At 33.7% G+C, this 14670-nt stretch overlaps 1 protein-coding gene across 1 annotated transcript; it reads right to left on the reverse strand.

Annotated features, from left to right (window-relative positions):
- Positions 1 to 1212: 1212 nt before the first annotated feature.
- LOC141484121 (uncharacterized) lies at positions 1213 to 3327 on the reverse strand. The gene is made up of 3 exons (XM_074179194.1): positions 3157 to 3327; positions 2876 to 3097; positions 1213 to 2818 (listed from the first exon to the last, which is right to left on the reverse strand). Exons 1-3 carry the CDS (start codon positions 3325 to 3327, stop codon positions 2171 to 2173), a joined length of 1041 nt encoding a protein of 346 aa, XP_074035295.1. The 3' UTR covers positions 1213 to 2170.
- Positions 3328 to 14670: the final 11343 nt, after the last annotated feature.

The following is a 14670-nucleotide window of genomic DNA, read 5'->3' on the forward strand; positions in this document are numbered from 1 at the left end:
TATAATGAATGAGTCAATTTCGGTCCCGACAAAAATAACGCTATAAATACCCAACATTCGCAGTTAACTTCAATATCTTACGATGGTGTAGAGGCTAAGGACAATGTCTACGGCGCGGACGACCCAGGTTCGAATCTCATAACTATAAACTTTTTTTAATCAAAATCACGTGACAAGGAGATCTGAGCGCTGATGCGGAATCCCAAGGGGGCCGAGGGGTGAGGAAGAGTCGCAAGAGGGCCTGAGCGGTGATGTGGAGTACTAAGGGGGCCGTGAATGCTTGAGTCGCTACGAAACTCGTTCCATCCTGCGTCGATGACGTCACACGTTTCTCCCACTCCCGTTTGAACCAAAAATTGCAGAAAGTTTAGCTCCATAAGAAAATACATGGGATTTTGCGCCAGAACATACGTTGTTCATCTACTCTTCAAAAAACTCAAATTATTTTTGAATCATCGACTCTTGATTTCATTTTATTTCAAATGAATGTACTGACCTTAAGGTAACTGCAGGTAACTGTTTTCTTATATCATTCTCTATACGTGCTAATATTTCATCAAAGCATTCAAAATTCATTCGAAAATAAATATAAAACCGTATCTCATCCATTCGTAGCTGTTTATATAACGTGTGGAATTCCCCTTCCTGAAGACGCGTCTGATTTATTTCATGAACCCATTGGTTTTCCCTAAAATAACATTAAGAAAATTCAATTTTTCATCCAACACATTTGAACAAAACGTACCTTTGTTTGAAGGTGATTGACAATGTTTCGTGATGAATTTCACTAGTTCGGACTTCCATTGTCTATTATATAAAATGATTTGAAATCCCTGAAACAAGTAAAAAAGAATAATTAAAAAAAGAATAGCTGAAAATAACAATTATATTAAGCAACAATAAACCTGAAATGAAATGATAGTGAAATAACCTACAGGTAAAAATATAATAATTGAATAAATAAAAATAAAAATTAAAGGAATGAAAAGAGAAAACAATAAAAAGTGTAGAGATTCCAAGTCACGTTAGTTCACGACGTTTCGATTGTTGGTATCTACAATCGTCTTCGGGTGATGACTAGACTGATTCCTCCGAAAGATGACTATTTTAAAGGTCGTTGAAATACTTTCACTTTTTCTGCTTTCTTTTTTCCGCTTCACTGATTCCGTGAGAGATGACCGTTTTGGCGGGAGTTGGCCATTTTTCCAAAAACGTATTCAGCCAGGCCAGCGTAGAAATACGAAACATATGGAAACCCATCATCAAACGAAAAATGGCCAACTCCCGCCAAAACGGTCATCTCTCACGGAATCAGTGAAGCGGAAAATAGAAAGCAGAGAAAGTGAAAGTATTTCAACGACCTATAAAATAGTCATCTCTCGGAGGAATCAGTCTAGTCATCACCCGAAGACGATTGTAGATACCAACAATCGAAACGTCGTGAACTAACGTGACTTGGAATCTCTACATTTTTTATTATTTTCTCTTTTCATTCCTTCAATTTTTATTTTTATTTATTCAATTATTATATTTTTACCTGTAGGTTATTTCACTATCATTTCATTTCAGGTTTATTGTTGCTTAATATAATTGTTATTTTCAGCTATTCTTTTTTTAATTATTCTTTTTTACTTGTTTCAGGGATTTCAAATCATTTTATATAATAGACAATGGAAGTCCGAACTAGTGAAATTCAAAACGTACCTTCGGTTCCTTTGATGGAGCAATTCCCGTTGTTCTTCTTCATTGGTGGCTGCCAAAAGTAATACTTCCTCTTCGAAATCCATAGGATGGATAATTATACCTACCCAATATTATTCACAAATGGATGTTTTGAGAGACTATACCGCATTGCTACCGCTCATGTATGTGTTTAGTGATTACCGCCACCGCTGTCGCCACCGCGTATATGTGTCCCTGCCTTAATGAGCGGTGCACCAACTCACTGCGCTACTGAGCCTAATAAACTCCTTTTGCGGAATCATAAACATAGCATAAAGCTTTAGCTCTATTATAATATTTTATTTCTGACCGGGATATTATAAGCTTATATCGTCATAGTTACGCTATCAATAAAGAGGGTCATAACTCCCTTGGGACATTATAGATTTTATAATTCCCTCTACCTTTCACAAGTAAAAATAAATAGAAATGAAAACTGAACCATATTTTATTTATTCACGTCATTACAAATAATAAATGTACAATTTTGAAATGTTCCCTGAAAATTACTTCCGCCACTGGAAACAATTTCTTCTTTTGTATGGCTGGAGCTTCTGTTCACTACAGTCGAGGTACCTGCCTCTTCTGATGACAAAGTAGACAACATACGCGCCGTTTTATTTCTCAATTCGATGCTATCCTCCAAATACCCCTCCGCCACCGTGGAACTTTTCCAACCTCCGTGTCTTTTTAAGTTAGTCATAGTTGCTCCTGCATTGGCTAGAGCAGTAGCAGAAGTGCGACGAAGGCAATGTCCCGTATAGGAAGATGAGTTTGGCAATCCTAAATACATTGCGATTTTGCTGGGGATTTTCCCAAACATGTTTTTTCCAATTGGCTGAGATGTACATTTATTTTGTCGGAAGCTCAAAAAAAATCGTTCAATACCTTTAGGACGCAAAGACATATAAAGTCTTAATAAAGGCAAAGCGGAGAACTCTTTTTCATCCACAACTGTAAATTTCTTCGATACACCAGTTTTACTTTCCGGTACGTTCACTACCATAACGGAATCCCGGTCCTCTATATCCGATATCTTCATATTCAAAAGTTCCTGACTTCTGCATCCTCCAAAATAACCCATAATCAAAACAACCTATAACAAAAAAAAGGAAATAAATACACACAAAAAGGAAAATAAGAAAAAAATTACCTTATGCAATAAATGAATATCATTAGGAGCGTCCTTTAGGAATCTGATAACATCTTTAGGAGATAAAACAGCAGACTTTTTCGGCTTATAACTCTTACTCTTCCGTTTCAAAAAAGCCTGTAGTTCATTGAACTTGGTGATATCTCGTTTCTCATGTATAGTCACCATCGATTTTAGCATTGACCATTTAGTCCATAAAGAATTCGGACTATACGTTTCTGACTGAAACGAATAAACATAATTACTACCAAATCTACCGAAAAACATAGAAAATTCCTTACCAGTTCTTGAAAATATGCCAGAAATACAGTTTCAGTGACATCTTTTGGCATAACATTTTTCCGTGTCAGCCAGTCCAGATATATCTTGTATTCTTTTTGGTATACGGCTTCACTTTTCGATGGAATTAATGATTTTCTTGCTTGTTCAGCTTTTTTCAAAATATCCTCCATTATATTTGGGGTAGAAAACACGTTTTCACCGCAAACACAGCTTGATAACAAAGTTCTGTTTATAAACAAGTAACATAGCAACAACCTAGCAACAAGAAAACTCTACTATAATCAACGGTACCTGATTCAAATATACCGGGAAGGTAATGAATTGGTACATTTTTCCGTTTCAAAAATGAACAAAATTTTATTGAAATCGGTCAGAAATAAAATTATCTATGTACCACGGGAATTAATGAGCCTTAATAACCTCAGGCAATTGCTGTCCCTCGGGCCAGAGGCCCTTGGGACGCAAACTTTGCCATCGGTAATTAAGGCCCTCCTAATTCCCTTGATACATAAATAACTATAACTTTTATTTTTTAAATATATTTACTTCTCGAAACTATCTTACCTTCATTAATAAATTATTATTATCGGGGGCTTCTAATAAAATTTTATTTAGTTCCTCTCTTGAGAAGGTTTTTGCCTTATTAGGTTTATATCCTTGGTTTTGCCTTTTCAAGAAAGCAATTAATTTTGGGTATTTAATATCCATATTTTCTTTTATTTGAAGCATGGTGCGTAGCATCGAATACTTGGACCACAATGTAGAGGCTTTTAGGGTATTTGCTAATATTGAAAAATATCCCAACATAACATTTTCTGAGTAAATACGAATATGCTTTTCTTCGGCCCATCGCTTGAAATGTAAATATTGTTTTTCGTATTTATCTTTAGATAAATACGAAATAGTACAATAAAGATTGTACCGTTACATTAACTTGTTCCAAAATATCCGGTGGTGTATTATTTATATCTTCAAAATCACTCATTTTTAAAATATTCTTAATATTTTACAGGTATACCTATTATGTATGGTGAACCACACTTTGAAACTGTCAAACGACCATAGCATGCTATAAAATTTGTCATAAATTCGAAAACCGGATGGATCTATGAATCTAACAAATTATCAATGAAAAATTGGTTAAATTAAAATACCTACTAATTTATACCATATTGCAAAATACAGGTTGTTCTATAAATAAACGGTAAACTTTATATTTATATAATAGAATATAGTTTAGGTTGTCAATGCCGTATAAATTATTTCATTGATTATGTACCATGACGTCACTTTTACTTTTCCTCCCTAGTGAGGAAAAGTACGACTTTGCTCCCTACAATGAGGCCAGGAAATGTATACTTTGGATAGAGGTAGGCGGAAAAATTTATTTGTACCAAACAAAGTATACCAACTTGAAACAAATGTTATAATACAAGAAATGTTATCCTATATTTTAGCCGACAAAGATGACATAAAATTCCAAATATGTTAAAACATTGTAACGACCCCTGACAAAGATCAGATTCCAATTATATTAGACCAGTTCCATAACGGTAAAAACAATTTACACCGTGGAATAAATGAAACCTTACGAAGAATAAAACAAAAATACAACTGGAAAGGTATAACAAAAGATGTTGAAAATTTTATTAAAGCCTGTGAGGTATGTCAAAAAACAAAAATCTGCAGGAAAATCCGTTAGTAATCACGGAAACCCCCAAACCACCTTTTGAAAGAATAAATATAAACATTTCAGAAATTTCAACGAAGAATTATCTTCTTACAATTCGAGATGAACTTACAAAATTCACTCAAGCTTACCCTATATCTGATAAAACAGCGAAATCAGTTGTAAATACATTATTACTATATTTAACATTATGGAACACCATTAAGAATCCATGCCGATTCAGGAAAAGAATTCAACAATTATCTATTAAAAGACATATGTTTACTCTATAATATTAAACTAACATTTTCCAGTGTTGACCATCCACAATCAAATGGTTCACTTGAAAGATTCCATGCCACCCTAATGGAAATAAGAGTAAATCTAGTAGAAAACCCCAAAGACCACCCATTTTCTATTATACCCTATGCTGTTATATGTTATAACAACAGTTTAAACAAAACCCACGGATTTAGTCCTCATGAATTAATATTTGGACACACATCCGGTAGACCCCCAGAAACTTTATATAATCAAAAAGACCTTATGACGAAGTGTGTCAGAAATCTTAATAATCGAATGGAATATTATTACAAAGTAGCACGCACAAATACTGAAAGAAAGAAAAAAAAGCTAAAATAAGATTTTAGCTTTTTTTAAAGAATTTTAATTTAGGTTATTCAATGAATGAATCAATAAGAAAGTAACATTATATTCCCGATGAATTTTACAGAAAGAAAAAACCCTTTGTACCAGTTACTGACACTGAACAAATACACTTGTCCTATTTACTGATATCTAGATGTCCCGATTAAAGACAATAGGAATATAGTTACATTCCAGTCAAGTACAAGTGAGTATTCAATATTTCAGCATCTCAGAAACGTGAAAAACTCCTCTTTTGTTGACAGCTGCGAAGTTAGGTTGTTTATATATCTCCATTATGTCAGATTTGGAGTACCATATAACGTCATCAGGTACTGGCCATTTCCATCCTGTGGGTCCACTTCTCACCATTGTTTTCACCCTCACTTCATATAACGGTTACGATAACCAATATATTGGTTACGATAACCAATAATATTGGTTATCGTAACATACAACAACAAAGTTATTTTCCTCAATATCATTTTCACAAACTCCATCAATTCTTGCATGATTTATAAGTCCGGAATCATTTTCACTTTCCGAGTTATTGTTTTCCTCCTCATCACTCGGATAACTGACATTTACTGCATTGTCCTCATCTGATCGACTATTTCCTTCTTCTCTTGACTGAGTACTTTCTTCCTCATTGTCTGATTTTTTTCTTCTCGCCTGCTTTTTATTCTTTTTTATGTTTGCTTTTTCTGCAGCGTTTTCTTCTCGTTTTCGTTTTCTTTCCTCTTTTTCTTGAAGTTGCCGTTGCTTTTCCTCTTCTTTTTTCTGATGGTATTGCCTCCATGAATCTGAAGTAGCCACAGAAGGTAACTTAAGTTTTGGTTTCGTTTTGGAAACGCTCAGCTTTGGAGCAGGCCAGAATAAACTTGATTTGAATGGTGATGGTATATTAACAGGCACACCACCATTTTTGGCCGCTGTAGACTCAATGTCACTGACGGGGTTTGATGAATTGCAAGCTACCTCAGGCTGTATCAACACCTCAGTTGCTTGTTGGTATACATTTGTCATTGAACTGTTTGGTTCGATGTTCTCTTCAGAGTTATCTTCAACTAAACTTGGAGCTGCTAGCCCATTTGGAAAAATACCATCTATTCTATCCTGGGTTATGATGAAATTTCGACTTGTCATATTCAGTTCAGCATTATTCAAGTTTGTATTCTCATTAATATGTGATAGTTCACTTGCAGTAGGTGTAGTTAGTGTAGTCAAACATTCTTTCTCGTCATTATTTATGAAATTATAAACAACCTTTTCTCCCTTTTTGACGATAACTTTGTTTTCTTTTGGGCTTACGAAAAAGGCAGTTTCATTACAGTTATAAACTCTAGAAGGATCGTCAAGAATGTTCATGAGATTGTTTTGTTCAAAATGTTTTCCAATATCCGAATTGTCTTATTTTCTGCTCCGAGATTGATGCTTGACTGAGTGTCAAATTTTGAGATGTTCGTAAACGGATTTCCGGATGTCTACGCAAAAAGGCTTCATACCAGTGCCTGCCTGGTCGTCTATCAGTAAACTTGTTTGCCCGTTTCAATTTTTTGACAAGCATTTCTACACTATCCAACAACTGAGTTTTTGTGACAGGAAATCCTATATTTCCCACATGGAGAATCCACCGAACCAATAATGTTTCTTCTTCTGTTGAAAGTACTGTATCAGGGCCAATTTTTCTTTCAATGGGGTAAACACCTGTTGATTTGTAGAGGAGCGTCGTTCTTGATACAGAGCATGTTTTACTAGCAGTAAAAACTTCCATGCCATTAGCAACAGCTGTTAAAGCTTTTTGCATTTGCTCTTCCGAATATTGAAGTCGACGATGAGCCATTTTTCTGAAAAAACCCAAGTACCAATTACTGACTGATGCATGTCCTAGATACCGACAGTCACATAAATCGAGTTACATAACGCTAATAGAAATGAAATCGCTATGTCAGTAACTGGTACATAGCTCAACCACAGAAATATTAAATTAGATGACAACAGAAATAGAAAATACGGAAAATCGTAGAAATCAACAGAGACAGCAAACATTCAGATCCATTGTACCAGTTATTGACAGTATTGTCAGTATTCGGTACATGATGCAATAGGTATATGTACATAAAACTGACAATTAAATTTTTCGTAATATTCAATTTATTCTTCATGATCAGTCTGAAAGGAATAATTCTACCTTGAAAATATTAACCATGAACTCACCTGCATCGAATATTTCGCAAAGGAGTACAGACGCTGTTTACGGAACTTGCACAAAAAATATACCTAAGTTGTTGTAAGATTGACTACCACACGAGCTCTCACGTGTAAATGGCGGGAAGCACTCAGAATAGAAGCTGGCTGTCAGTTTCTTAGGCGGTTATTTCAAAATTTCACTTGTGACATTGTAACGGAAACTTGTTTGGGCCTGATGTTTCCAAATTCACAATTTCAATGCAGCCAAATACCTTATTTTTTGCTAATAACTAACAGGAGTGTCAGTATTTGGGACACTATCTGTAATTGGGACAATTATCTTACTGAGAAATCCTGAAACTAACCAAACAACAAAAGTTAATTTCGATAAACTGAAACCCAGTTTTGTTTCAGATCAAGAATGATTCTTCTACTGGCACTTACGATTCAAATAATCAACGCCCAGTATATGTTAGTACCTATGAACAACATGATAGGTATTTATTATTACGAAACAGGCAGCATGAAAATATCAAATGAAAAATGGACTTTATTAGTTGTAAAAGATATGGCACCTGTTACTACCATAATCGAGACATTTTAAGTAATCTCATTCACCTACTTGAAACAAACAATTTAGGAATGAAAACTTTCAGTTCAGAGATAAGCACACATATTAGCCTTTCAAATAAAGTAGCTGATTCAGTACAATTAAAATATGAAGAGACGCAAATAGACGCGATTGATTACAATAAGAGTAATAAGCGATATAAACGAGGACTTTTAAATGGAATAGGTTCCGTATGGAAAGCTATAACCGGCAACCTTGATGCCAGTGACGGCGAATATTTTAATGAATGTATTAACAAGATTTATAAAGACGAACACCAAATTGAAAATTTATTTATTAAAAAACCAAATTTCAGTCACAACCTCTGTAATTAAAGAATTTAACACTACAATACAACAATTACAAGTTGACGAAAAATCATTTAATGAAGATATAATTCAAATTGAAGCATGGATATATACGCTATCCGACAGAGTATCTTTAATAAACGCAAGGTTGAAAGCCATCCAAATTTGTGAACAACTTTGAGAAAGTTATGTATTTCTAGAATATTATTTAAATGATATGCTGAACGCAATTACTTTTGCCAGACTTCATATCATTCACACATCAATTATAAAGCCAACCGATTTAGTTTCGTCCCTTCAGGAAATTGCTCAAACAATACAAAGGAACAATTTACCTCTACCAACAAAACTTTCTTCAACATCAAAATATCTAGACATAATTGAATTACAAGCTTTTCAAGCAGATTCAAAACTTCTCTTCATTTTAAAAATACCATTAGTAGAACCTGAATTATATACTGTTTATATATTGTACCCCATTCCAATTTTGGACAATCGAACAGGGTTACATCACATTTTACCCACAAATAAGAAATTTATAGCAAAAGATGATGATTCAATGCTGTATGCTGCATTCGAAAATTTAAGTTCATGTAAAAACTTAAACTATAATCTTGATATATGTCAAAATGTAATTTCTTACCCAATCGATAGTAATGCAATGTGTGAAGCTCAAATTTTAAGACCACTTTCAGAACTCCCTAGAATGTGTTCAATTTCACTTTTATTTGCAAAAGACTATAATGTCTATGAAATCCAAAGTAATACTTGGCTAATTGCATTAACAGACCCCTTAGCTGTAACAATAAATTTGCCAAAAACGTAAGGTTGAAACACGAATTATAAAAACTAATTCAATCTTGAAACTCCAAGATAATTGTAATGCTTTCATTGGAAACACAAGTGTGTATTCAAAAATACTTGCAAATGAACAAAATGTAACTTATAAAAGTCATCCAATTTTAATACCATATCAATGTTGCAAAGATGTACCAGAAAAAGAAAGCTTACCACATTTAAAACCTTTGAAATTGAGTAAATTGAATGTAGACAATCTCAATATTGATCAACATAAATTAGATCAATATTCAGATCAGTTGGACCAAATTATAAATGAACCATTCGTAAACCGACATGTTTCATTATTTTCACAATTGTAATAATAATAGTACTTTACATATTTTGTGAATGTAGAAAAAGACGTTCTATGCAAATTGGTATAATGACATCAAGCAATGATGATCAACCACCTGGACCCAGAAGAACTTTTGCATCACTTCCAGCCCCAGGAAGAAGACCCAGTATCCACCTAGAGGAACCCATTGAGGAAGAAATTGAATTAAGCTCAAATAAAATATTTGCTTGACTGAAAGTTGCAGCACCACATCAACTTTCTTTTCAAGGGGGAAGTTGTTATATTAGAAAAATCAATGCACCCTTTGTCTAAGGATTGCACCATAATAAACAAACATTGCATCAGCCACTACGCAGTTACCCAGGAAATGACTCAGCATATTCAGCACATTTCCAAGGTTTTTCTAGAACATTCGTAGAAACGCATATCTACATCAGCAGTTCCTGATCCTATAAATATGGGAGAACAAGAGGACGCCGCATTCTTGAACACTTTATTGTAAATAATTATGTTCAATAAAGTTTGTTTTTAAAAATATAAATTCAGTGTGAACCACATAACAGCTATTACTTAACAACCAAACTCCACAGAATATGTTGTCAACAATTTTTCCCATTTAATTTCCCAGCTTTATAAATAAATAAATGATTGTTACTTGTATTTCCACAAAGTTGGGTGGCGCCAACTTCAGTGTTGATTAATGATATTGCACTCCGGCCAAAAGCTGCCGTTCGCAAAAAATGTGAAACAGATTATTGGTGAAAAAAGTGAAGAGTTCTTTTTGGAATAATTTGCTTTTTTCCTTTCTTCGGAAGATTCCCACATTTTTTTGTAAAAAGATGGAGAAGTAGAAAGCCAAAACCTTACTTTCCCAAAAATTATTCTCTCCTAAAAATCTACTATATAAAAATGGATGTTTGTTGGTTAGTTGGTAAGTGATAAAACTTCCACATCGCTCAACCGATCGTGATGAAACTTGACATGTTTAAGTAATTTTTCATAGAGGTTTTTAGACTATTCATTTTTCTGTAACTCGCCACTAGATGGCGCTATAGAACAATTTTTGAAAGCACTGTTCTATAACGCTGCACACGCCTAAGTTCGTTGATTCTGATTCTGTCAAAACATTGGAACAGCAGCGATACTGCAACATAGTACAAGTATACTATAAATGTATTCCTTTCAATTTAAACCATATTCCTGTCATCGATGACATGAGTAGATTCAACTAATTCGTGATATAATAGGTTTGTTCTAGCAAGAAATTTCGGATGGTTTGAAGCTAGTGTTATGGACTGGCCAACTGCGCATGTATGCCGTGAGACTGGTTGCAAATAGTTTGGGATTCATGTCCTGCTAAAACGCTTATTTGTGTTGACAAATGTCAATTGTCAAATTGTCATTTAAACTGACTTATTAGTTGGAAATTTGAAATTTATATTTTGTGCAGCGAAAAGTGAAGGTGAAAACCGATAAAAATGAACATATTGAATTGGCTTGAATAGTCATCGGCTTGGTCAAAATGGAAAAATTCAAAATAGAAGAAATGTTAAAATTGGAAAAAGAAAAGTTATAAATAAAAAAGAAGAGAAATGAATTATTAGAAACAAGAAATAATTTGCTCAGACAAATGAGCAAAAATAAAAATTCAGATGTTGATAAATATTCTGAATTCAATGTTAGTATGAGGGATTTAGTTTGATATCTTATGTCATACATGGGGTTCCTGTTATGTGATATTATATAGAAAGAAGTTATTAGTTTATGTATTAGGACGAGTACTTACCGACCTGATTAACAGCCCGTTAAAATAATCAGTGCTGGGGCTGTGCTGTCTCTCTAGCAAATGACAGGATGTGGTGTCATTCTCAGCACCGATTATTTTAATTGACTCTTAATCCGGTCGTAAAGTACCCACCCTTGAGTAAATTATATTTTTATACTGTTTTAAAAATCATTCTTATTTTACCTGAATGGATGTTTATTTAACTTATGCCAAACAATGAAATGAACATCAACAAACAGAAATATTACAATTTTATTGCTATCTTAAAACTTGTCAAGCTACAAAAATGTATGTGGTCTGCAGCATCTCTATTGATGTGATTATCTTCATCCTCTTCCTCATGGTGATGAAACAGCATTTCGATAAGTTCCTCATCATTGGATGATTCAGAATTATTTCCCCAATTTGATTCGGAGCTTGATGACTCTGATGACATTTCGGCTAATCCTACCTGTAATAATGGAGTTGAATAGTTGATGCTTACTTGAAAATCACCAAATGCTTGCTTGATTTTCATTCAAAAACATAAAATCATTTTACTCACCTGAATTTCCAAACGCAAATATGAAAAAATTGACAGTTTTGAGGATTGCCGTTCTATAAAAAACAAGATTTTTAAACCAATTATCAGGCCACTAAATATTTCTATTTTGGTTTCTCATTTCTTTAGTACATAACATTACCAACAAACCATATTCCAAAATCATAACAAACGTGATATCGGATCACTCGATCACTCCGAATAATTGCGCATGTCACAAACTGAAAATCCTTACGAATTCTTCTGGACTACTTCGACAGTTCTCATACGGTTTGCAAACTGGATTTCGTCTTCGCTAGAACATGCGACTATTAGTTCGAATCCTGGATTTGCTTTGCTAGAACGCCTATATTCGTATGCGCATGCTTCGTACGATTCCGTATCGTTTGAAATCGCTGCTAGAACAAACCTAATGTCGTCATTTTATGAATTGATTGTGTGCTTTATCTTTTTGTGTTATCGATGTCCGCCATTGTAGGGGAAAGGTGTACAAGATGACTGCCCTAAGAGAGAAGGCTTGTAATTTGAATAATATTCAATTCAAAATAGATGTAAAAGCAGTTTATGACAGCAAATTCATCGATCTACCGGTTGAAAAAAAATTTCATCGTTATAAACTATTTTTAAATTTCTGCAGAAGCATAACTTTGGACACCCTGGTATCCAAGATGATCCTCAGGGTGTGGATAAGACGATCCTAGGAATCGTCTTGCACCTCTTTCGGAAATTTTGTTTAAATTAATTGAAAAAAACAACTTTTTAATTTTTCAAATGTGTTTATAGTAGATAGTATTAAACAATTTTAACAAATTATTTAATGAATCTCTTCATAATCAACATAAAACTATACCTGAAATCTGTTAAAAATTAGTTCTTAGGACGAAATCAATTTCAATCAATCAAAAATTTTTCATACTAATATTAAACTCTAAAAATTTTTAGCTAAGTAGGTTTCCTAATAGCACACAACATTCTTGGGACGTCTCATTTAGGTCCATTTCGAGATGTCCGTGGACTATAAATGTACGTCCCGTGGATGTCAAATATTGGAAATTGATAGGAGGTACGCCACGAACGTCCAGTGTACAAATGGGGTCCCTTACAGGACAAAAACTTGGTATAAAATGAGGATCGTCTTCTTTATGAGCGTACGATACATTCGCCAGATAATTGGTACATTAATTTTTCTCTGGTTGGTAGAACGATTTCACTGGCTCCAACACTAGTAAACGCGTAGATGGCGAACGAACAAAAAAAAACACGAACCACGGGAATATTTGGAATTTGGGAGTGTAGGTATCAGTATAATGATAAATTGTGTGTTGAGCCCGCAAAAACAAAAGTCGCTAAATTGTATCAGCAACATTTGTTGAAGCTAAGGGTAGTGAAAATTGATTCTCATTATATATAACGAGTCTAGTTCTGAGGTATCTGATGGCGAAAAGGCAACAGGTAGTGAATATTCTCTCAACAACCAAGTGATGATAGATCATAATGATGGTACCTAATGTTTCTGAGAATGGTTTTCTACTATCAGAATTAGCTGTATACGTAAATGATTTGCATCATCATTTGCAACTAAACAAAATTTTTTACTAGTGATAAAAAATAATTCCGTTGAAAGATTTCCTTCATGAGAATTTTTATTTCAGGTTCATCACAATTGAATAAAAAAACAGAAAATTTATTAAACAAGGACATTGAAGATGTCATAAAAATTTTAAAAGAGCCAAAGAACGACTTCCTGCAGAAGAAACAAAAACATATAATAATTATTTTATGAATTTATGAAAAATATTTTATTTTGTGACATATGAATCATATGTTTAATTTTATGAGAGATATTATAAGAAATATATTTTATTTTCAATTGTTATTTGCTCATTTTCTCAATTATGTATAATTTGAATGTTTACTGTGGATGTTTCTAAAAAATCCTCAAATCAATTTCAGAATACTGGACAGGCACTGGATGTTAACAATGTGCTAATCTAAAAAGTTCAGAATATGTTCCATATTGTGCCCTTTTGATATCCCAAACTTACGTCAAAGTATTCACAGTAAAAATCCAAATTATATTTCAAATATAACCTTTAACGTCCCAAGGACATCCATTCAACGTCAACTGAACTAAAACTGTAGTCCTAATCTAACAGATTTTCATGAAAGACGTGCAGATGATGTCCATGACGGACGTTCAGATGATGTTAGACATAAGGATATTTGTAAGTCCCAAGAATGTCCATAGGACAGGACGTTGAAATGACGTCTATGGCACTAAGTTGTGCTATTAGGGTTAGTTCAGTTAAAATTCTAAACACTTCTTTTCTAGTGTTCTTACACACAAATCGCAAGTAAATCCATCAATATCATCGCTATCTATCTATCCCTGCACAAGCTTGATGACCCCATTTTTGGCATATTTACAACTTTTTATCCATAATTTACCTTAGAATTATATTTGAAAATGATTCCGTACAAATTAGACATTCTGTATCTTCTGCTTAGATGACTCACACTCACTTCTTATTGGGCAGACCTTTACCTTTTGTACCCCTTTTTGGAAATACTTTTTTCAACGTGTTCTTTTTGTTTCTTCGGTTTTTTTCAGACTTTTTATTAGTTTCTT

Source organism: Leptinotarsa decemlineata, unplaced genomic scaffold (assembly GCF_025532065.1).
Source record: "Leptinotarsa decemlineata unplaced genomic scaffold, Ldec_3_MD MMD2_tig00004433_RagTag_RagTag, whole genome shotgun sequence".
Lineage (NCBI taxonomy): Eukaryota > Metazoa > Arthropoda > Insecta > Coleoptera > Chrysomelidae > Leptinotarsa > Leptinotarsa decemlineata.

Bases quoted from the DNA above. Each gene is read 5' to 3' on its own strand.
- LOC141484121 (XM_074179194.1), bottom strand. From the start codon at position 3,327: ATGGAGGATATTTTGAAAAAAGCTGAACAAGCAAGAAAATCATTAATT. The intron at 3,098-3,156 runs GTAAGGAATTTT...TATTCGTTTCAG, and splicing joins TGGCATATTTTCAAGAACTG to TCAGAAACGTATAGTCCGAA. The intron at 2,819-2,875 runs GTAATTTTTTTC...TTTTTGTTATAG, and splicing joins ATATTCATTTATTGCATAAG to GTTGTTTTGATTATGGGTTA.